This window comes from Diadema antillarum, unplaced genomic scaffold, assembly GCF_040938485.1.
Source record: "Diadema antillarum isolate AM-2024a unplaced genomic scaffold, OU_Dant_1.0 scf00000068, whole genome shotgun sequence".
Lineage (NCBI taxonomy): Eukaryota > Metazoa > Echinodermata > Echinoidea > Diadematoida > Diadematidae > Diadema > Diadema antillarum.
Window position 1 is genome coordinate 315,329 of NW_027270957.1, and position 25,900 is coordinate 341,228.

Here is a 25,900-nt window from a genome sequence, read left to right on the forward strand (position 1 = left end):
AAAAGTTGAACTATTTGGGTACTTTTTGGTGTAACCGATACAGAATTTTTCATATTTTGGACTTTCCTTGTATCAGACGTTTTTTAATGGTGTAAATAACCATCTCAATCGATTCCTCATGTCACATTTACCCTGAAGAAATGTTTAATTTTTCATTGTATGTTTGAAAGTTTAAAAGTTATAGAAATTAATGATTTTCCTTGCAAATCCAAGATGGCCGCCAATGACTCCCATGTGACACGATTTTACTTGGAAACAAATAAAAAATCATGAAATAGACACCCTAAGGGATAGAGAAAGAAGGTGCATGGGACCCCCTCCCCATATTTCTACCAGACTGTGAAGAAAAAGTGGTTAGTTACTCTTAGAAGATATGAGATTGTCATGTACATGTATATGGACAACTTTGGAATATTTCTAGAGTAAACGACACTGGTTTTCCTCGCATTTTTTGGACTTGTCTTCTATGGAACTTGCTTTAATCATGTAAATAACTATGTCAAACTATTCCTCATGCCGTATCAACTCTGAAGCACTGTTTTATTTGTCCCTGTTTGTTGTGTAATTCAAAAGTTAAAATATTTGGGTATTTTTCGGTGAAAATGACACCAAAATTTGCATATTATAGGCTTTTCTTGTTTCAAACTTGCTTTTATCATGTAAATAATCATTGCAATCGATTCCTCGTGTCACGTTTACCCTGAAGAAATGCTTTATTTATAATTTCATGCTGTGTAGTTCAAAAGTTATGGAAAATAATGATTTTCCCTGAAAATCCAAGATGGCTGCCAAGATGGCCGCCAATGACCCCCATGGGACACGATTTTTTCTTGGGAACAAAAAAATTCACTAACTAGACACCCTAAGGGTTACAAAAAAGTAAGTTAAAAAAATGTGTTCGGGGGGTGCATGGGGACCCCCCATTCCTACCAGACTACATAGTAGGCTCACATATTTCAGAAATGTAGCAGTGTAATTCCATTACAATACCACTTGCTTGCGAGTTCACCTGTTTATAATCTATGATATGCATGCCTTCTTCTTTTGTTCTGCTTCCTTGAGCCCCAACTCATGCATTCTTGTGGTGACTCTGCCATGTCATCACCCTTGTTCATTGCAATTTGTTATAAATTTTGAAAATATTCTTACTCTTCATCCCAATTATAATATATTCTGAAACTCTGTCCTCAGTGTAGCTGATTTATAGTAATTCAAATGTTAAAATCTGAAAATTAACCGGAGGCCTCCTTTAACAATGTCAGGCGAGATATTCGGTGAACAACATGAGTAGCGCCTCTTTAGCGTTTATTCTGTGTTGCTGTGTCCAGGAACGATGATGTATACTCTTCACTATTAATACTGTATTTTTTGATGCCACCTGCCTACTTTGTATTGCTATACCCTTCGTTCACTGTCACGAGGCATGTACCTTGTAGCACACAGTCTCACATACCAACATCATGCATGAATCTATAAATGTTTAGCATAGAATGCATGTAAATAAAAAAAATCACTATTATACCAATACAATGCCAAGTTGAAGCAAAAATATTTCTGAAATACAAACAATAATCTCGTAATCTCAGTATAAAACAGTATAACTTCAGCTTTCCGAACATATCATTTGACCTATATACTTGTATTTGGGTGCACTTTTATGTATTTTATATCATGTGTTGTAATATCCAATATGCGACGAATTTCCTTGTTGAACAATAAGATCAATCAATCAATCAATCAATCAATCAATCAATCAATCAATCAATCAATCAATCAATCAATCAATCAATCAATCACGTTTTTGTATACATATATATATATATATAATTCGTATACAGGTACTGTACAACCTGCAAAAACGGTGGGTATACACACTGCACATCATGAATCATTATCATTGTTGTGCCCTCTTCAAATTGGCAGTGTGCACTGGCTGGAAGAATGTGCTCTACTTTCCACCCATCGCAGCATCGGAATCATCCAGGGGCATTTCGTAACTTTCAAGCTTGTGTTTGATTGCATGCACGTTGTTTACTAACTATACACAGCCCAGTCGCTGTACATGGTACCTCGCTCGCATAGCGTAACAGTGTCTGGTCGGGCTAGTTGTTTACCAATCATATGTATCGCAGTACAGTATCGCATGCAGTACGTATCGTCATTGATCATAGGTACAAATATAGGTCTATGTATCTGGATTCTGGCCATGCATGAACGTGACTGAATCCTCTACCAGTTGTGTTACGTTGACAGAACATCATTTCACTATGAAACTGCGAGTTAGACTTGGAAAAAGGACAGAGAAAGTTGATCTCCAGGACGGAAGTTTAGCTGGCCAAACCCTAGGAGATTTATCAGCATGTGTGTGTCGGCTTTTTGGGTGAGGACCGTTTTTACTCGGCAAAGTAGACTAGTAAAGCCAAGGGGCGACTGACCCCGATATGATCCATGCCATGCCAAGCAAGCGTCGTGGCGTTGTCGAACTGGAGTCCCCTAGATCCCCCTCTTTCTAGGACAGAACGACGTAGACGTAGGCCTACATTACAAGTATTCGCAGCTTATGCATTTAACACCATATTTTGCTTACACAGCTCACAGTAGGCTAACTCAGTTCGGGAAACCCACTCACAAGGGGGGCCCCTCCTTATAAGTAACCCGTCCCCCTTATAAGTAACCCCGTCCCCCTTATAAGTAACCCCCGGGGCACCCCTTATAAGGAGTCTCCACGCTTTTTTGCAATGCAACGCGAAAATGAAAGGACTGCGGCAATTCGCTTGATTATGTCCATAAAGCTTCACAAGTTTCCTAGTTACTCACGAAATTTGAGCAAAATCGGTTTGAGGCATCATATCTAAAATCATGGATTTAAATGCGATGTCAAACGACCCATGCGAATGCTGACATGCGAGCGATTACTGGCGCGAGTGTCGCCAGGCGCGGCGGCGCGGCAATGCTTGAGTGCAGACGTGGCGACTGAAGTCGCCACGTCTGCACTCAAGCATTGCCGCGCCGCCGCGCCTGGCGACACTCGCGCCAGTAATCGCTCGCATGTCAGCATTCGCATGGGTCGTTTGACATCGCATTTAAATCCATGATTTTAGATATGATGCCTCAAACCGATTTTGCTCAAATTTCGTGAGTAACTAGGAAACTTGTGAAGCTTTATGGACATAATCAAGCGAATTGCCGCAGTCCTTTCATTTTCGCGTTGCATTGCAAAAAAGCGTGGAGACTCCTTATAAGGGGTGCCCCGGGGGTTACTTATAAGGGGGACGGGGTTACTTATAAGGGGGACGGGTTACTTATAAGGAGGGGCCCCCCTTGTGAGTGGGTTTCCCGAACTGAACTGCGACAGCCGCCACACGCAGTGTGTGCGTGTGGCGGCTGCGCCGTGCTCCCATAAAAGATCTTCATGTTGAACAAACGGGTGCCTTTGCGGCGCTATATTTCCTTAATTTTTCAACAGAAACTACTAGGAATACTTACATGGGTCGATGAAACCTAAATGACTATCATCGGCGACTGTTTGATGCATTTCATTGCTTGTGATGCACAAAATGATGTCTTATAAGCAGCTCACCGATGTTCACAGAATTCACAATCACTTGCACAAGCGCACAGAACTAACATAAGCGAAACTGCGGGGAAGCCGCCAGGACCGCGCCTCGCGGCGCGGTCTCCGGGGCTAACAGTAGGCCTACTGAGACTGAGTACTGTATGACGTACTGTTGCAAGTAGCGTAGGGCCATAGGGCCTTATTAAGCCCTTTAACGCTAGGCCTTACATACCCACTCAAATTGCGCTGTAGAAATCCGTAATATTTATAGACTAGGCCCTAACGTAATGTTAGATCTAAATTTTACCGCTGAAAGATACATGTGAGATACTTCGCTACAGAGCTGCTGTGTGTGCATTGTTCGTTGTGAGCTGAAAGAGTTTTAAATGCCTTTTAACAAAGTGTCCTAACCCCGGGGCGCTGTAATGTGTAACCACGTACGTGTTGGGGGTCGCTGGTGCAGTGACATGTACTACTACTCATCGACCGCCTAATGTTTATTTGCTTGATAAGAATATTTAACACTGAAATTCACGTAAAAAACTTGACCTACGTGATTGAGAAAATCCAGCTCTATCAAATGCCGTTGTTCCCTTTTCGATTCGAAGTTTCAGTGCAAAAATATCGCCGACGAACTTGCGTGGCCTCGTTTCAGCTCCCCGCAGTAAATCGCGTTATTAGGATCGACCGCTGTTTTTGCATTGACAATGCACGCAAACCGAGTTGTATTGAACACCGTGTTGTATGAAGCTTTTTAGAAGCCTTTAAAGGGATCGTACAGTTTTGGTTGAGACCTAATTTCAGGTTTCTAACATTTTTTGGTGAGATAATGAGAAACCTCTCATAAAATATGAAAGAGCATGTAATTCTATGAGGAATTCAATGTTTATTTGATGAAAATTGGTTTTGAAATGGCTGAGATATCAAAAAAAGAGCGATTCTAATAAAGTGTGGGACCCACACTTTATTACGATCGCTTTGTTTTACTTTGTTTTTGGATGTTTCAGTCGTTCCAAACCCGATTTTAATCAAATAAACTTTGAATTCATCTTAAAATGGTATGTTCTGTACTATATCATAAGTGTTTTCTTGGTATCTCGCAAAAAGTTAAAAGCCCAATTCTCATCTCCACCAATACTGTACAATCCCTTTAAGAAACTTCCATAGACATTACATTGTGCTGTCATTACGATTCGGTGAAAATATTCATTCGAAATTTTGTCCTTGAGTAAAACCATTCAACAGTGAATTATCGCGTTTTCCCACACCATCCTCATCTACATTCAAAGCCAATCCATTTTTATGTGCTTTGCGCGCAGAGAAGTGTGTACTAAGTGTTTAGTGCGCGAATTATACGCGGTCGGTTTAAAAGAAGGTGGTCGATATGTATGTAGTAGGGCTACCATACATCATACTACATGTTGGGGTTGCTGCTGCGGTTAGTAGGTGTCCTACAGTAGCCTACATGCTTACTGCCTTGGAGTATACAAGTAATTTACTGCACCTACAAATGTAGACTATTAATCAAGTGTCACTGTCAGTTGCAGCATGGGAAGAGAAAAGAGAGGTTGAGTTAATTATCAAAGAGGGGATCCGTCAAAGAGTGTCCATACAAATACAGCTGTAGAATCTAACACGTGTTACAGTCACACTTATAATACAATTGTACACGTAGGGTTTGCATCCTGATATTTCATTTCTTTAGTAAATTTCAACTGGTCACAGCAGTTCTTGTATATAGCTCTATAAAAAATGTTATCCTGTCAACCATACGTATAAACCATACACATTAACCCGACACGTACAACTGTAAATGTTTGGGTCGCTGGTGCGGTTACCCATACATACAGTGTATGTCTAGTAAACACACATACAACATACCTCTGGCATGGTTCCGTTTTTTCTTTTCTATGAAGAATCTGGGCAAGTTAATGCAGTGGCATGATAAAGTCTTGAAATCACAAATCATTTAGAATCAAATGGGGTGCATACATGTACAAATTGTGCAAGTAATTACTACATAGTAGTGTGGTACTTTACTATTTCATTACTTTACATTATGAAATGTGGTTGCTTCTGCCCTTCAGGTTAGAGCTTGGACAATTTGCACTGAGCTTGAATGGTAGGGACCCAATCAAAGGAGATCCAGGGGAACTGCTGACGTCATTTGACATCGTCTCCGGTGATCTCGTCAAAGTGCTCATCCCCGAGAGTGATGTCCCTCCTGGCCATCTCCGGCAGAATGGATGCGGCAGTTCCAGCTCTAGCTCTCGGCCTGGTGGCGCTGCTGCAGCAAGTTTCCGGCCAGACACCACCATAAATGGAAGCATCAGAGCCCCATGGGAAGATGAACGGCAAGCAGAGGAGAGGGAGGTACCTGGCCCGTATGACCATCACGTATCAGATTCTCCAGGGGGAAGCAATTCCGCTGAAAATTCCCAGGAAGCGGAAGGAGAGGTTGAAATGGATGAGGAGGAGAGAGCGTTACGAGAACGCCTCGCCCAGCTGGACGAAGCGGTCCAAGAAGGCGAGAAAATATCTGAGCCAATGCTTTGCAGGTAAAATCCTGAATATCATACACAATAAGTCCGTTCTTGGCTTCTTTTCTTGTTTTGGTGAAGAACTTAATGTTTTGTGTGTAGTGATGCGATCTTCATGAATACAACTAAGACGAATAGAGTAAGTGAAAATCAGCATTTGTACATGCCTGTGGCATGTTTACAAATGAAGTCATACAATCCCTATTTATGTTGGCCATTGTGTAAGTCAGTTCCTTGAAATGGCAGAGTCGCTCTGATTACTTAAAGACGACCTGTCTGTAGTGCAGACTTTTTTTTTTTGTATTTTCATTTTCAACCCCCACTTGTCACTCCTTGGCAAGATTAAAATGTAATGACGCTCTGCTTTGGGCACATGTATGTTCTACCCAATTTTGATCGTTGCTTCTTTCACCTCAAGTAAAAAAAAAAAAAGACTGTTGTCCAACTCAATGTTAACAGTAATTGTTTGATGGGCACAGTGGTGTAGTATCATGGTACTGATATCTTTTGTAGCACATTCAGAAATGAGCACACACACAAAAAATTCTCATCTATAATGTTTACTGATTTACAGAAAATCACCCATCAGCAAGCGGTCACTTTTATATGTTTTCCAATCGTAGGTAAATGTCAAATAACGGGGGGGGGGGGGGGGGGGTATTTCCAATTGATTGATTAGAAGAGTTAATTAGAAGAGTTGAAGTAAAAGGATATATCTTACGAATCCCTGTGACACTGCTATGATACAAAATGTATTTTTGTGTGAATTTTATCGCTGGTATGTGTTTGTCTTCCTTTCTGTGTTTGTAACAGGGATGCGGAAGATGGAAAGATTCCACTGCGCTTGAAGCAGCTGTGTGCGATGGCCCAGCCAGAAAACAAGTCTGATGCCCTCTGTATAGCGCTGCATGTTCTCATGTTGGAAACAGGTTTCTTCGTTTCTGTGAGTGCCCTGTATTGGTCTTGTAGAATGTCCAAATGATTGCGTAAAGATGATTTATATATATAACATATCATAGTTTGAATAGTATACATGTTGAATTGTTTGCATATCAGATACCAGACTTTAGATTAGCCCACCATCAGTTGTGCTTTGTGAGATGGTTTGCAAAAAGGAGAATCCCACATGATTCTCAAACTTTTACCTTTGAACAACTATAAATTGGTTTTCCTGGATACAAAGTTTCAGAATATACAGTGCGTATAAAATAAAAAAAAGCAACAAGATTTAATTTCGAATTTGTGAAGATTGTGTTAACTTTGCTGAGGTATTTGGAAATTGGGTGATTGCCTTGTATCATGATGTGGAGTGGCCACCACGATCTCCGGATCTGACTTTTTGTGACTTTTTTCTTTGGGGTTATCTCAAGAGCAAAGTGTTCATTACCCCTCCACCTGACATTGCAACTCTGAGACAAAGAATCACTGATGAGTTTGAAGCTCTATGCCACCAAGCCCCAATGATTCGCAGGGCTGTGCGTGAGATGGAGAAAAGAGCTAATCTCTGTGTGGAAAGGAATGGTGGCCATGTTGAGGGGCATGGGATGTAATATTAAAAATAGATATCCGAAAGAAGACAATGGTAAGTTGCGATTATTTATTTCATTATTCCATTTGTTAAGTTAATTTCTAATAAGGTGCATTGATTCTTGCAGTGTCTAAACTTGGTCCCAAGTTCACTTTGACCTATTGTCCAAAAAGAATGATTACTCAACCATCCATGACCGTGTATGAATAGATTAGATATCATTGGAAAGAGGAGATATGTGGTTTTATGATGTTGCTACTCACTTTGGTGTAAAGTTAACACAATTGTCACTTTTTTGAAATCAAATCTTTTTGCGTTTTTTTTATTTTTGTGATACGCACTGTATAGTGATTGGAATTTTAGGAATAAGAATGTTTTCAAAATTTATAACAAATCACAATGAACAAGGATGATGACATGGCAGCTTCACCATAAGAATGCATGAGTGGGGGTGGGGGTGGGGTTCAAGGAAGCAAGACTAAAGAAGAAAGCATGCATGAATTCTACACAGGTGACCTTGTTGGTAAGCAAGCGGCATTGCAATGGAATTGTATTGCTACATTTCTGAAATATGTGAGCCTCCTACTCATGCATTCTTATGTTGAGCTCCCACTCATGCATTCTCATGGTGAAACTGCTATAATACCTTGTTCAGTGTAATTTGCTTTGGCTGTTCATTAATACTATTGGTTTCCGTGCTCAGGGACCACAATTAATTCCACAAATCTAAACATGGAGCTGGCAATTTACATTGTATTTACTACATGATGTTAAATCATGAAAATTGCCTGGACTTCCCCTTTAAAATGGGCATCTTAAGGTCCATGTTTAAAGGTATGCATGTTGATCTTGCAGGAAGCTACAGCTGATGATAAAAGTGGCTTGTCCAGTGCTGACCAGAGTAGCCAGGAGGAGGAACGTTATTCCATTTCATCATCCCTTCCAGCTGATTGGAAGAAAGGGTCATCATACACACTGCGCTATCAGCATCCAGAATGCATGGATCTCTCATGTGTTCTTGTTTGCATCGCCATGGGAACCAAATTGGTTGTGCAAGGTAACTCCCTCCCACCTCAACCAGTGCTTCTATGATAAATTTTCAAAGGTCTTTGCAAACGGCAATTAGACTGTGAAAACCAAGATCCTGTCGGTATTGTCAATATCCTTCCCTAATGATACCTTCATCTGCAGTGGAAATCCATAATCATTTCATGACGTGTACATCTTCATAGATATGCTTAATTTTGATTTATGATGATAAATGTCACCTCACTTTCTGGTAATCATATCACTGATATTATGTGTAAGGAAGGTTTAGAAATGTTATCTTAAAAGATGAAATTTAGCAGTGAAATTTGTATTAAGTTTGTGGTGTCACGAATCCCATCTACTGTACAGTATATGGCTTCAAAGGCTTGGAGGAGTATCCCCAGGAAATTGTGATTTTAGTGCAGTTTTTCTCTTCCCCACTAACCTCTAGCTGTAATTAAAAAGAAAAAGAAGAAGGAGAAAGAAGTAGGGTAAAGTGGAAGCATTATTCACACGTGAAAAGCTGGGAATAAATAGTTGTAGGTTCACAATTAGATACTCATGAGAAAAAACCATTCATATATGAGATAAGAGTGTGGTCGTCATATCACCTAATGGCAACCTCACTCACTGAGAATTATTTAGGATTGAGCATTCTGAGTCATTATCATTGGAGTATGAGACAGTTGTCAAATTTGCCAAAAATAATGGTACTGGTATAGAACAGTGTGCATGCCTAGTTAGTGCCCTAGACCGAGTATGTAATAGACATATCTGCTTTTGGTTACCTGTAAATTCCCCCCTACATTTGTACGTTTAACTCAGGTGTGCTAAAAAAGGATGTTCTTGGGCGGATCCAGCTGACTCCGCAAGCCTTTGTGACCTCCGTCAGTGATGGTGAGTGCAGAGGAGTAACAATACATCTTCTATACCGATGTGATTGTTTTATTGGTCTGTATCCTTACATGATATTATTACATTTTGCCTAATCTTTCTTTAGCTGAGAATTGTATTTATACTGCCTTTTTGTATGTTGCAAGGTCCAACCAAATTATTTATTCACCTCTTTTCCTGCAATTATATTACCCATATCCTACAATAAAAGCTTGTGAAAGGAAGTGTGAAAAATTGGGGCGAGGTGATGTACTTTTATAGTTTTAAAAAGAATTTATGTATGAAGTCTTAGGACATGAAATGCTGATGCCTCGTATTGTACTAATACTCTAAATAATCATGTCTGAATAATCAATCTGAATAGTCACAGATGTATGTGTAATCAACATTGTTGAAATTGTAGAAACTAGCTACATTTGTATAATGAGTATCATTTGTATATATTATGTTTGAATATATTTATTAAAAAACAATTGTAAATGATGCCATACGGAGAATAAAATTAAATCAAATCAAATCAAATCATGTGATTGCTGCTGCTTATTCAGCATATGAGCTCACATACTAGTGATGAATTTATGACTCCTTGTGAGTTTCATGCATAATCGTTGGTATATCTAGTAGGTCTTGTCGCTTGACACCTGATCCATCGACATTATTCTCCGTAATGTTTGTACATAATGCACATATCTTGGTCTCTTCCTGAAGGAGATGCAACCTACACTGGTCTTCCACACCTTTCAAGAATATTCAAGGATGCTGTGACATATCGCCTTCTAGCAGGAATGAGGACAGGTGAGTAGATACCAGGTATTGAAAAATAGGCATCATGATTTTTTTTGTTTTTATTCAGCTTGCTCTTTTTAACTGTTTTGGTGTTAACAATTTAGAGAAAACTTGCTAGGAGCACACTGTCTACAAGGTATTGAAGATGGTGATTTGTGAGTTGCTGCACTAGTAAATCTTGTATTGGAAGTTTGTAAGCCCTCATGATTTTATCGTTGGAACGAGGGCTTTCTGTGCAAACATTTTATAGACCTTTCTTGCATATTCTTGTGTTGGGGCTGTGAATTTGTCTCATTATGTGTCTTTCTGCCTTATTAAAATCTATGAGAAGAAGCAAATGCATAATTCATTATGTAAATCACTCCGTGTGTATGTTCTCTATGAAAAATGCATGCAATTTTATACACTTTCAGAACTTGGTCTACCTGCTTTGAATGGACTGATGGCCATGTTACCTGAAATGCAGGTATTTACTGAGAAGTTTGTAAGATATGTTACAGTCAGCTTTCTCTACTGGTACTTCATATTTCATATGAATTTACTTTATTGAGGAAAAGTCAGCAAAGTTTTATCACATGAGTCTCCAAGTTGAGATAGCATAAATTAGTCTATGTTTAACTACACTCACAAAATTCTGAATTTGATGAAAACAGTGGAGCATTATCCTCAAATTGACAGCCTAAATTCAGACAATGAAAGACTGTCTTTATAGAATGGGAGCGATAGACTTTCACCAGAGAATCATCATTTCAAAAGAATCAAACATTTATTTGAATATTTTGTTGGTGTTTGTTTTGAATGGGAGATGATATCTTACAACGGTGTGCAGAAAAAAGAACAGTACATCAGATTATATGAACATTGCATTGAAGACCTCCCATTTTATCATTTCAGCTGAAGATCCTGAGTTACCTGAATGTCGCCAGTCTCGTGACCATGACGACAGTGTGCAAACATTTCCACACCCTGGCCAATGACATGACCCTATGGCGGCAACTTGTTCTCAGGGATTTTGGTGGGAAAGCGACGGACAGGCAGAGCAATTGGAAAAATGTTAGTATAACTTCACCCTGTGTGTGCCGAAGCACTTAAAGGGGCATAGTCCCGGTAGTGTAGAGGGCGCTGTTGATGATACTGCCGATCACCGTTAGCATTGATACGAAGATAACCGAAGTTGAGCCGTCATCAAGAGTAAAGTGCGTAGGTGTTGCTAAGTAACGTTGCCTTCTTGTCTTCTCTGCGCATCGCGCAGTCTGTAGTAATGCCAGGGTGCGTGCATATGTGTTTGTTATTATGACATCACAAAAGAAGTTTGCTAAAGCTGTCATCCCCCTCAGCCAAATCATGAGCCGAACTGTGATCGGACCACTGACTACAGTGGATCGGACTTCTTCGGACTCGGGGAAAGTGGGCCAAAGCGTAAGCGCTAAAGAGGAGTCGATAGCGTAGGTCTCTATAGGAAACAACTTGCGCCGTGCGCCCGCGTACGCATTTGACTAAAACACCGGTACCATGCACCTTTAATACATGTAGCTTTAATTGCCAAGCTTTTTCATCAGCATTCAGTAATCCATTTAAATTTGACCTAGTTGTGAAGTTAGCAAGCCCACTCAGGGGGGTGTTTCATAAAGCTGTTCTTAAAGTTACGAATGACTTAAGAACAACTGGTGATCAGTTCTGGTGTGCTATGTGTATCAGAATTTCAATAATTTAGCACAAAGACAGATCACCAGTCGTCCTGAAGTTGTTTGTAACTTTAAGAACAGCTTTATGAAACCCCCCCCCCCCCCCCCCCCAGGTGTGATAATGTGCTTCAGTCCAAGAGGAAGGCCATGTTGGCACAGTAGGGTATAGGGGGTTAGATAATCTCTGTTTATTGAGAAATCAGTCCAGACAATCTGTATCAATTGGTGAAGAAAGAACTCCAGTGTACTTGCCAATAAACAAACAAAGCACTGTGAGCGTTAAACAGCCAATTCCTAATGTGTACCGACACATGTGTTAAAATACCATCACATGTCTCTGGACTTTCTGGCAATGCAGTGAGTCCTTCTTTTAAAAACATAGTGATGTTTAAGCTCCAGCTGCAGGAGTTGATTGCTAGTTGTTGTCTGGTGTAGTTAGGTTGCAGAATCACCCTAAACGCTATGAGAGGAGTTAGGAATGAGATACTGGTAATATGCATTGCCCAGAATTAACTGGTTATGTTATTAAAGCCCCCATTCCACTATGCCGTTCTCGCTACGATTTGACAATTTTCTCAGATCGGGAAGGATCGGGTAAAACCTGAGCCGATCTGGACACAGTACGATGTTAGAACGCTCTAAGTAAGCTGCAGTTACGACTACCAAGTGCTTGCTACGCTCTTACTACGATGATCGGGAATGAGACATTACGATCTCTGCCGCTGCCAGTACGTTTTAGAACGATGTAGCTACGCTGTCAGTGCGATGTTGCCGATGTTATCTGATCGATGCACGCTGTCTCTACGCTCTGAACGATCTATACGATCTTATCACGCTGTTACCCCGTTCAGAGAGCTGAAAAGTGCCCGATGTGCCCCGATGTACCCCGATTCGACTGTTGATCTGCAGTCAGTCAACTTATTAGCATGCAGAACCGAAGAAATATACTGTGGACCTCGAAGAGGCTCCTCAACTCACGATTCTTTTGCAGCAATGCATTGTATAAACAAAGACGTGCTGATTTTTCCAAGGCTTTTTCTTGATATCCTTGCTTTTATAGTCCGTCTTCCTCCAGTTGTAGATGATTTCATATTCTTCAAAATTCTGCTATGTCCTCTTCCTCCTCTTTAAGCATCACGTGCAGTCTCTCTTTCTTCGCCTTTTGGGTAGCTGCTTCGCTGCTTTCTTCTCTTCTTTTTCTTCATCTCTTCTTCTTCTTCGAAAATTACAGCTAAAATTAATTCCCGTTCTTGTGCCGATGTTACTACGCTCAGAAAGACCTTGTTACGCTCATCCCGCTGCGTTTACGCCGTCACTACGCTCTCCCCGCTGTGTTTACGCTGTCACTACGCTCTCCCCGCTTGCCATACGATTAAAAATAGGTCAATTTTGAATGGGGAGATCGGGAAGAAAATTTGAACCGGTTCAAAATTTCTTCCCGATCTGAAAAAATGCCCGCTCTAACCCCGACCTCCACACGCTGCTACGATGCTTCCGATCCCCGTACACTTTTGCCGCTCTCTCCCGATCTGCTAGATCACGGGACAGATCGGGGTCCAAATCGTGATAGTGGAACAGGGGCTTAACACCATCAGCAAAATTTGAAGAGCTTCTGAAAGGGGTGGCGCGACATTTGTTCCTGGACAATTGCTCTGGTCTTTTTATCTCTAAGGACTTAGGGTGAGGGTCAGGTTGTTTTAGGTTTAGTTTGATGTGAGGATTAGGATTGAGGTGAGGGCAATGTTTGGTGGGTAGAATTTTTGTTTGGCTTAGCGCGCAGATATGTCATGGGAGCAATTGTCGCAGGAGCAGATGTCATGGAACCTAAAAGTAGACTGTGTAGAGAATCAGCATCTCTGTTGATTGCTGCGACACCCAGAAGCCAATAGAAGATGCAGTTACGATGCAAAAGAAATGAGTTTTAGTGTAGAAGAAAAAGGAAGGTCCCCGTGTACATCCTCATGATTTTATTGTCCTCTAACTGAGCAGAGTGCAGCTACGCTGTATGTCGGTAATAAATATGTTATCCCCTCCCCCATTAACCTGTTCTGCAGGCGTACAGGGAGAAGTACCGCTTGAAGAAACTTAGGGAACAGCTGAGAAGTCGCATCCAGTCCTCTTTCTACCCACCAGGCAGACGGCCCTTTGCCTTTGTACCATCCTACCCCAGCCCTGTACCAGGTGTTTACCCACCGGGATTCAGGTAATTTCATAGTTAGAACAGTTAGGTTTTGAATTTAAAGCATGATGATGATGATTATGATTATAATGGATACTTTATTGATGACATAGATACAATTCTAACAAATATGAGATCATCACATTAAGAGGCAATAGTAGATGTGGCACAAAAGTAATCTACAAGCAGTTAGCTATGACTATTTATATGCATATTGTGCACATTGTGTGAAGATCTTTTGAGTAAGATAAAAATGTAGGGACAATATAATTGTAGTCTTGCTGTTGTTTATTATAGCAAAACAAGAATCATACCGTGTTAACGTTGTATTAGACCAGGACATGGTAAGGTGTTCTAATAAATCTGGCGCTGAAGTAATCAAATCAGTTATGATTATAAGTGCATATTTGCAAGGCCTATGTTACCTCATCTAATGTATAGAGTCTTCTACTTAAGCCTTTTGATCTCAGAGCCTTTGACACCCATCTTCAGAGCTATTATTAATTTGCTTATTCTGCAGAACTTGTTTTAGTTAGCTGTTCCCATTTTACAGAGACTTTCATTAATTCTTTCCCTCCCAAGTAATTAATGTCTGCAGTCTTTTCTTTGTAAAAAAGAAAGAAGTACTGGTATTTAAGTTATTGCATATATTCACCTTCTTTGTTACATCTAAATCGATGTTCAAATTTTGTAGTTTATGACATTGTGTCAGTGTTGTCTTGAATGGGCAGCCACAGAGGTAACGAATTGGGGTAGGGCTCAATGGTCACAGTTTCATTTTCATTTGCTCTTTAAAATACAGGAAGAGTATACGCAGAATGTGGCTAGAGATAAAATGTTAGAATGGCACGGATGTCCCCAATGAAGGCTTGGGACAGTACTGCTTAGGAGGAATGTCACACTACAATGAATTCGTGTTACAGGTAGTGTATCGTATCTGTGTGTAATTAGCCATAAGAAGAAAACTAGCTTCAATTATTTCAATTATATTTTATGATTTCAAACATGCTACAGGGGAGGTGACTATGACCTCGACCCTTTCAACTCCAGAGCAGCTCTGCCAGGTTTCCCTGCTCCAGGTATGTATTGTGTACTTCCCAAATACAATTATGTATGTGAATACAAAGGAATATGCCAATTTTTTTGAGAAGTTGATTTGTTTTTTCGTCGGTGAGTGTATGTAGACAGGATTCCTAGCCCAATTATGTTGTACTGTTTTGCTGTGCAGTGCTTTGAAGCTGGTAATTCATAACCATCATTTGCTCTATGTGCTTGTATCACAACATCTTTTTTTTCCCCCATTGGGAATAGGGGGTTATCGCGTGAAGAACGTGAATTCTGCCTTTTTTGTGACAGAATGAAAAACTACCGAAAAAGCATAAATTTTCGGTGTACATTAGTTTTTGTGTTTTTCGCGGTACTTCTGGCTGTCGCAAATTCTAAAACCCGTGAAAATATCTTCACAATTTTCTGTGCACATTGTGAATGGGTTGACAATTGCGCAGCACAAATTTAGCAGCCTGCGAATATGTCTTTGAGCTGCTCAGCACGAAAAATTAATCACGTGAAAATATCGACATTTACAGTAGTCATTCTAACAGTTTTGCAAGAACAGAATGATAATGCCTTGATTTTCTAGAGTAGGAGTGCTGTGGTCATCTACTAGTATGTACAATTTTTTAAGACTGCAGAGTGTGTGTTGGGATTCAAATTTTGTATACACTGGTACTGGTAATTTTTGAGTAATTTAAATTATTTCTTATGGTTAGACATTATCTTTATAATTCTTTTCATGCTTTGTTGATATATTACATCATCTTTTTTACAGGTTTTATTCCCATGCCAGGCCCACTTGTTCCGGGGCCACGCCATGATCCCATTTTCCCCAACCCCGACTCTGACCTTCGACCTGGCCACGGTGGTGGGATGCGGGACATGGATACCGGACGGCCCCACCCATATGCTCCCCAGCCCTCCCAGGATCTGCTGGGAATGCCTGGGAGACGGATGGGAGGCCGAAATCTGGGTGGCATGAAGGGGTTCTTCAGGTGAGAGGAACTTGGAGAGGAAGCAGACAGAGCCACTCCTCCCCCCGCATCTTCTGCCCGAGCAGACCGATAGCGGCTGAAAGATGGGTTGCCATGGTGATTCATCCCAAAGCCAGGGAAGGGTGATGCATGGCTTGTGAGCCAAGGAGTGAGGCATTCATGGAGAATCCCACTTGATGGATTTGGGTTGTAGTGAGGTGAAGGGTAGTCAACACCTTGTGAAGACCAGTACAGGCTAGCTGCTAAGCATCCTCAAGTATGGCTTCACTCTACAGTAGTTAGTGCATGACAGCTACAGTGAATATGTTATATGCTTCATTTTTATGCACAATTCTCATGTGTAGAAGTGTAACAAGTTTGCCATTTCAAATTCTAAATCAGCATATTCAAAATCCATGTTCCACATGTCTACGAAAAAAGATATATTTTGTCTTTTCTAAGATACAAGAGGCCTGATTGAGCGAATTGACAAAGCAGGGTATTGTATACAACAATTGTCATGTAGTTTTATGTGAAACGTCGTTAACATTGTTATATTGTACAGTATACATCCATTTTCACAACTGCAAACATAAGCAGGTACATGTAGCATCTTTATGTGCTTTGTTTTTCAATGTTCTCTTATCTGTGAAAATGCCCTGTCTTGCAATATCAACAGTTCCCTTAACTCTGATCATATAGACAGTAATTCTACTCTTGTTCAAGCATTGTTTACTAAATAGGCTTATAATGATATTACCTATGTTAGTATTTTGAATAATTGCTTTTACATGATGAACCGCACATCCTTCTGGATAAGGTTGGCCAAATTGAATGGGGCTACCATGTCCACAAAGTTGTGACAAACTTGGCGATAATAGCTCAAAATGCCCAGGGGCCTGTTTCACTAACTTGGGATATCGATTCCTTCCTGGGAACAAGTCTTGTGACCTGTTTTACTAAATCTTTCTTCAACTGGGAATGATATTTTATAGAGTTTGACTGCTTCACTAGCAGTGAACGAGGTTGTGATCAGTCGCGATCAATAGTGTGGGCTGCTACTTAAACCAAAACGCAACTCCCACCTAGAAGAAGGTACAATTTTAAAGGAATGTCCGATTTTCCGTAAGTTTTCACTGATGTGTTCTACTAATATTGCAACATTCGCACAACTCGCATTTATCTGAAAGTAAAGTTGTCCTTTAACTATTGCATACGTGTTCTACAATGTACAAATGAGCCAACTATATTGCTGATTCGAATGCGTTTTCTTGTGAGGTTTATTGTGCTTTTTTTTTTAGTTCCTCTTTTTTCGTGCAATGATGATGTTCGTTTATTGTCTGCAGACATGAGACAAGCGGCAGGGCAAGTATGTGATTGGCTGTTACTGGTCGAGTCAAGAATTGAATGTGTACAGCACAAGTTCTACCATCTAGGTACTATATTATATAACGTCTACGCTGGCCATATCCCAGTATCTTAAAAATCAAAAAGGAAAACACTATGACAGTGAGCTACTCAACCAGGGAGGTGAGATCAGGAGAGGGCTAGAACCACCAAAGTTAGCTATCTAGGAGTAGGAGCATTGTTTTCATGGTTAAAGAACACTTTAATCCCTGGATGCTGTCGTCAAAGAAGAGTTAAGAATTATAGGTGAGGTAACATGACACACAAGTCTCTACTCGATTCACGTGCCTCGGGTTACTCCTGCTAAAAGCACTGAATGTATGCTAGTAATATATGGCTGTGCTTACTGTATGCTATGCTGTGCATGGACAGTGCAGCGAGAATGCACCGATTCACATTGTTTACCTATGTGGATGCGATTACATTAGAATGATAAACTTGAGACTTTGTTGTAGTGTGATTAGCAAAGAGAATCGAGCAATGCTGTTTGAATTACAATAAACAATTTTCTTTATATTTAAATAAAGCAGTGAAATTAGTTTAATATATCGTAACGCAGTCCATCTGATAAAGAAAACCTCGTTTTACAAAATAACAAACGGTGACTAGTAGGAGAAAGTTGGTCAGATGTAGTACCTGTGAGTGGGTTATCTCGCACATCAACAAGTATTGCCTGAGAATAGTAGGCTGTAGAAACTCCATGTAAATGTGTTACAGATGATACATGCACTACAGCCATTATGTGGGCCTAGAATGGTAGGGCTAGATTACTGCAATCCACAAATCAACATGTTTTGAATTGAAAGGATATTTGCTTTTCTTTTCTTTCTGGCCAATAACGTTGTTACGTCTTTAAGGGGGCCAGTCTGGTAAAATGGTGTGACTCTCATGGCATTAAAGAATTAGGAATATGTCTTTACCTGAAGAAGTAAACTCTTGCAAACTATATATATTTAGACAGATTAGACATTGGGGAATCTGAATCTTCTTGAGATTTGTAATTATATCACTATATGCAAATTCCATGCAAATTTCTGAAGGTCATTCATATTCATAACAAATTGTAGTGCATAGTCTTCACACTACTTCTCAAACTGCACTAACTATCTCAATAGTATAAACTGAATTTGATACCACATGGTATATTTAACAATCGTATGAGACCATTGGCATAATTTTACATTAAATTTACATATGATTATGATATTTTAAAGAAAAACAAGATATTGACTTAATCTGTGTTAATAACTTTGCTTGTGGGGTACCGTACCTATACAAATAATCCCACATAGGATTGTTTGTTGTGTAGAAACAAATTTTCCTGTTAAGTTTGAGGTAAATCTTATCATTACTTTTCAAGTTTTAGTACTTTTTGTCGAAAATTTTAGACTTTTGAGATAATTAGCATTTTATCAAGGAAAACATTAAGAAAGTTGTTAAAATGAATATATTTGAATATTTTGGTACTTCCAACAGGCATGTGAGTGGGGTAGAAAAAAAGAAGAGGAAAATATTTTGCTGCAACAATCGAGGGAGCGGAGCGACCGAGCGGGGGGTGGATGTGGGAGGGGGGTGTCCCCCCTCCCACGGCGTGACACTTTTTGAATTTTGTATGTCAAATGGTGCAATTTGAAGCATACTTTTGATGACATTTTCTAGGTACTTTTTGAGTTGGCAAACTGTACCAAAAAAAAAAAATAATACAGTTCTGTAGTTATTAGATGACATACTTACATGTCTATTACTTTCTTTTTCCAGCCCCCTTCACCTTTAATGCTTTTCCAGTTCCTTTCACCATTGATGTGTCTCCACGCCTCTTCACCTTACTTAAATGTTTTTGTTTGATCTTTTCTGCTGCCTGCATCAATTCATTCCTCGAGTTTCTGCATGATAGCATTTCTTACTGCAGTACCTTGTGCTTGTCTCTGATTGTTACTACGTGGTTGGCGATGAATCTGATTTGGGGTTTCAATGTTCCAGTGGTCGAGGTAGGGGTTATCTTGTTTCTCTACAACATTATGTAGGATGCAGCATGTGGTTACAATCTTCGACATACTGTCCAGGTTACTTTCACACGTTTTGTACACAATGCGCCATCGGCCTTTAAGGCGGCCAGACGCATGCTCTGCAACAATCCGACAGCTACTTAACCGATTGTTAAAGACTATTTGCTCAGGAGTGAGGTGCGGCCATTGTCACTGAATGTTTTCAGCAAATTTGGCAACTGAGGATAGGCAGGATCTCCAAGCATGAAAAGTGGAACATCGCATTCTCCAATTCGCATTGTTCGTGCAGGAAGCAAGGAGTTGTCTTGAAGAGATTGATAGATGCAGGAATTGGTGAAAACTCGTGCGTGGTGTACGCTTCCTGGCCAGCCTACATTTACGTCTACAATCGAGATCTCTCGTCGTTTGATTGAGCCTCACAATTGCATGTACACGATCAGGTGCATAGGGCACACCGACTAGCTCCGGCGTCCGGACGGCCACAATCAACTGCACTGCATGCGTTGCGAACCCACGTAGGAACGAACGTAGGAAGTCTGGTCGGAGTGTGTTCGCGCGGGTAAGTTTATAAAACCGCGCTCTTGTTCGTCTAAAGTGCGCATGCGCGGCATCGGGCTAAAACCCGACCTTGTCAACCATGCTTGAAGCTCGAGCTTGTGAAGACGCGATTGCACTTTTCAACTCACTCCGGGCTTATTTCTCTGATCCCCCATTAGCGCACTTTTTTTCAAGCTCGAGCTGATGAAGACCCACGTAATGACACAGAGTTCTGATTTCAGACTTGTGTCATTTTCTCTTTCCAAACACATGGCTTGAGCATTGGCAATGGTGATTAATCTTCTATCTGGCATTTTGACCACATACTATAGTTGACATCTCCTTCTAAATTGGCAATTATGTCTGGACCAGAAAATCTAGTCCAAAGAGCCATATCCAGCAGCTGACCACCACCCACTGACATTTCTCGGCAGAAAGTGAGAAATAAAGACCTATACTGTCTGGTGCAATATTTTATGACACCAAAGGCTGGGACTCTTCGTTTGAACGCTCCATTTATCCAGAAAACCAACTTGGAGGACGTCCTGGCTGTCATGCTCAATAAAGGTGTATGTGCTGTATTGAGCACAGTGGATGGATGAATCATTGCGGGCATCACCTTGAATAGCGACAATGCTATTTGAAAAATATTGAAAATAATTAACTGTAAAAGTTGATCAGTGAAGAGAGAAAGAGTGTGTACTCGTATAACGGTCCTAGGAGTGTACATTTCAATGATTCCTAGCTGCCTTCAAAAACTTTATAAAGGTAGAAAATGAATATAACTCTTTAAAGAAACATCAAATAAATTAGTTATCATGATTATTATAAGTGTTTGTGTTTAATTTGCTGTGAATAAACATCTTCACTTATCAACGTCCTTGAGTAGCAGGGAATTATGGCACAACAGAGCAATTTGATTGCAGCATCCAGATATCTTTGATAGCTTCCACTTCTTAGGAATGGCATCATTACATTTTAGTCCCTTGTGTGGAATAGTAAGTATGTACAAGATGTCCACTTGTCAGGACGAACATCAGTTCTTTTTAACTTTTCATTCAATTTTAACGGGATATTTTGAAACTTTTCATATTGCAAGACTGAATTCTCTTTCTTATGGTTCCATGTGAGTTTAGGCAGTTGTAACTGTTAAAAACAAAATTGAAAGCAAGTAAACAACAAGAGGATGCAAGTCAATTGCTTACCATAGATGACAAAAGATCCTCCTCGATTGTTTCCCATTGCGTCACTCTGGACCCGTTCCCAGTGCGTTGTGATTGCTTGGGCGATGTATTTTACGCTGGAGGGCGTGAGAGGTGCTTTTGGCCGTTATCTTGATTGGCAAGAACCTTACATTAATTTTATTTTGCCAAAGTTGTTGCCAGAGAAAATAATGGCAGAGGCCAACCTAATGTCTCCAACGTGAGTCCCGTGCACAGTTTCTTGGGTACACCAGGAGGTGTAGTGTCCATTAGGAGAGAGCTCAGTTGTGCCACAAGAGAGCAATGTTGTCCATTCAATTCTATTTTTTTTTTAAATGACTAATTTGTCAGCGTGGAATTTCGGTACAATTGAAATATCGCTCACCACAGACAACAACAGGTCCTCCTCTGTGCTTCTTTCAGGTCTCGCTCTGGACCCGCTGCCAGTGGTCCTCAATGGCCGGCGCAATGTACCTCCGCTGGAGTGTGTGAAATGTGGTGCTTGCCATTATCTTGATTGGAAAGAACTTTGAAATAAACTTGATTTTGTCAAAGTTGTTGAAGACAATGATGACAGAGGAAAGCATGATTTCTCCTGTACAAATCCCGTACTATGTTTCGTCACTACACTAGGACATGGAATGTGTGGTGTCACGAGTCTGTTAAAAGAATGCAGATTTGTACTTTCATATCAGAAACATATTGTCACACTTATGTCAAAAATTGATTAATGATACTGATGATGATAAAAATAATAATAATGATGATAATAATATGAATGATAATAATAATACTAATGATAATAATAATACTAATGATAATGAATGTGATAAAATCATGATACTATTACTATCACTATTACTAGTAATAATAATAGTAGCAACACTTACTTTTCTATTGTGCACTTTTACAGCAATCTGAATAGAATACTGAATTTCATATTATATTTTAACTGGATAATTTAAAGATTTTTAAGTCTCAAAATTGAATTTACTTTCATTTGGTTGCGATGTGGGTGTTTTCACTTGAAACTATTCAAATCAAAGAGAGGGTGCTACCCACAGACAACAAAGGGTCCTCCTCAGCATTTTTTCCTCGTCTCACTCTGGACCTGTTGCCAGTGTTCCTCGATTGCTGGGGCGATGTATTTATGCTGGAGGGCATGAAAGGTGCTTTTGGCCATTATCTTGATTGGAAAGAACTTTGACATTAACTTGATTTCATCAAAGTTGTTGCCAGAGAAAATAATGGCAGAGGCCAACCTAATGTCTCCAACGTGAGTCCCGCGTACCATTTCTTCGGTACACCAGGAGGTGTAGTGTCCATTAGGAGAGAGTTGTGCCACAAGAGAGCAATGTTGTCCATTCAATTCTATTCAGCTATTCCATTCTGCTCACCACAGACAACAATGGGTCCTCCTCTGTGCTTCTCTCTATTCGCACTCTGGACCCGCTGCCAGTGGTCCTCAATGGCCGGCGCAATGTACCTCCGCTGGCATGAAATGTGGTTTTGACCATTATCTTGATTGGAAAGAACTTTGACATTACCTTCATTTTATCAAAGTTGTTGCCTGAGAAAATGATGGCAGAGGCGAGCCTAATGCCTCCAATTTGGGTTCTGTGCACAGTTTCTTGAGTACACCAGGAGGTGTTACGTCCATTAGGAGAGAGTTGCGCCACAAGGGAGCAGTGTTGTCCATTTAATTCTATTTTTTTATGGCTAATTCATCAGTGTAGAATTTCGGTACAATTGTATATCCCTTTGAAATATTGCTCACCACAGACAACAACAGGTCCTCCTCTGTGCTTCTTTCAGTTCTCGCTCTAGACCCACTGCCAGTGGTCCTCAATGGCCGGCGCAATGTACCTCCGCTGGAGTGTGTGAAATGTGGTGCTTGCCATTATCTTGATTGGAAAGAACTTTGAAATGAACTTGATTTTGTCAAAGTTGTTGAAGACAATGATGACAGAGGAAAGTGTGATTTCACCTGTACAAATCGCGTACTATGTTTCCTCACTACACTAGGACATGGAATGTGTGGCGTCACGAGTTTGTTATAATGCAGATTTTTACTTTCATTTCAGAAACATATTGTCACACTAATATCAAAAATTGTGTCAATGATGATAATACTAATGATGATAAAAATAATAAGATGATAATAATAATACTAATGATAATGAATGTGAAATAATAAGATAGTAATGATACTAATGATAATGACTGTGAAAAAATTATGATACTATTACTATGATTAGTAATAATAATATTAATTAGCAACACTAACTTTTACAGCAACCTGATTAGAGTACTGAACTTCTGATTATATTTTAACAGGATAATTTGAAAAACTTTTATGCCGTGAAATTGAATTTACTATAATTCGGTTGTGTTGTGGGTGTTGTCACTTGTAACTGTTAAAAACAACAAGAGGGTGCTCACCACAGACAACAAAGGGTCCTCCTTGGTGTTTTTTCCCCGTCTCACTCTGGACCTGTTGCCAGTGTTCCTCGATTGCTGGGGTGATGTATTTATGTTGGAGGGCGTAAAAGGTGCTTTTGGCTGTTATCTTGAGTGGAAAGAACTGACATTAATTTTATTTTATCAAAGTTGTTGCCAGAGAAAATAATGGCAGATGCGAACCTAATGTCTCCAACATGCGTTCCATTTACTGTTTTTGGGCTACACCAGGAGGTGCAGTGACTAGAGTCGCAGGCCTGATAAAAGAATGCAGATTTTATGTTCCTGTCAGAAGCTTATATGTGTCTATACATACATCATAAGTCTATCGAATGATTGGCCTTGGCCAATGGCCAGGGTTAGGGTGTACTCCTTTATTGTTTCTCTGTGATTTCTCACACCCTCTTGCTTTGAGCGGTCTTGATCATAGGTTAACTCTCTGAAATCAATGAAGTTTCCATCCTGATCTTCTTCTTCGTCACTACACGCCCATACATTGTCTATAGTCTCAGTGCAATCTTGACTTGACTTCTCTCTACCTATAACATGACCGCCATCCCCAGGATCATCATACTTTCGGTTTACAGTTTTAGTTGTGCCACCATGTACGGGCTGTATTGTACACACATCTCCCTCTGGGTTTACCCACATGACAACATACTTGTCACGATGGTATCGGTCTTCTAGTTTGTGTCTACCCTTGAAGGCCGTCTGCTTGAGTAGAACATTCTGGCCTAATCTCACCACATTCTTCTCCTCATTTATGCCTACATCATGTCTCCTCTTAGCAGCTGCAGCTGTCTTTAGATTCTCTGTTACTAATTCACTCGCTGTTGCCATTGCATCAGCCTGCGACTGAACAAAGTCTTGATTCCAGTTACCTGCTACCCTGCAAAGTAACTAGTCCACAGGTATACATGGGTCTCTTCCATGCATGAGACAAAAGGGAGTGTATCCAGTGGCTCTATAGGGTGTGCTATTATAAAAGTACACTAGGTGGAACAGCATCTCAGGCCACTTTCTCCTCTCACTAGGTTCCAGGGACTGAATCATAGCACAGAGAGTCTGATTGTGCTTGTCCAGTGCATGGTGCTGAATGAGAGCTGTGACTAGCCGCTCTTTTCGCTGAAACCCTGTAAAACTTCCACATCCACTTGAGAATGAAAAGTCCACAATATCAGTTTCAAGCTGAGGCCACGCTTGCTCCTCACAGTCTTAAACCTCTCAACCTGCCCGTTTCCCTCAGGATGGTAGGGCGTAGTTATCTTATCGATCTTGTACAGTCTACATAACTCCTTGATTAACTGCCCTTCAAAATCCCTACCTTGGTCCTAATGAATATGTATTGGAATTCCATAGTGGGAGAACCACAAGTATCTTAGGGCCCTTTCTACAGTTACCGCACATTGGTCTTTGCACGCAACTGCCTGTGCATACTTGATGTACACATCTGTCATGACCAATATGTTCTCACAACCTCCCTTACCTTTCTCCACTAGGAGGAAGTCCACTGCATACATCAGTCGAAGTACATTAGACGAACAGAAGATGAACAGTAGGACAGCAAGACAGTAGAATGAATTTGTTTTGGAGTGTTTTGTCTTTATTCGAACTCGACAGAAGCTCCTCACTAATAGCGAATCACATAAAGTGAGGCAGCCACAATAGAATACAATTAAAGGCTTTGAACTGTCTAAACTGGATAAGACAAATTTTAAAAAGTATGAGGTTTGAGCTTAGTGATCCTATCAGGCTGATGTTCGAGGATGCTGATGCAGTGAGAAAATCTCCACACAAAATCTCCACACACTTGACACTTGTCTGGCTTGTGCTTCCAGCGCTTCAAGTTTCCTCTTCATGATTAGGAAGAACTAGCTGTTCTCGCCTTCAGCCGCTGTTATATGTGTGTGTACCTAGTCCACTGCGACTCGTCACTGGTCCAGTGCACCGTCGTCCCTGTTGGCCCTCTTCTTCCCCCATTTGCTGCATGGTGTCTGTATTTTGTGTGTACAATTACAAAAATAAGTAGGTATATTTTGAATGTATACATGCAACATCTTATGA

At 40.3% G+C, this 25,900-nt stretch overlaps 1 protein-coding gene across 1 annotated transcript; it reads left to right on the forward strand.

The window, feature by feature from the left end:
• The first annotated feature begins 2,258 nt into the window (after positions 1 to 2,258).
• Positions 2,259 to 16,334, forward strand: LOC139716636 (F-box only protein 7-like). The gene is made up of 11 exons (XM_071628164.1): positions 2,259 to 2,380; positions 5,644 to 6,114; positions 6,910 to 7,039; positions 8,480 to 8,681; positions 9,479 to 9,550; positions 10,256 to 10,342; positions 10,747 to 10,799; positions 11,228 to 11,386; positions 14,073 to 14,221; positions 15,212 to 15,276; positions 16,026 to 16,334. Exons 1-11 carry the CDS (start codon positions 2,268 to 2,270, stop codon positions 16,247 to 16,249), a joined length of 1,725 nt encoding a protein of 574 aa, XP_071484265.1. The 5' UTR covers positions 2,259 to 2,267; the 3' UTR covers positions 16,250 to 16,334.
• Positions 16,335 to 25,900: the final 9,566 nt, after the last annotated feature.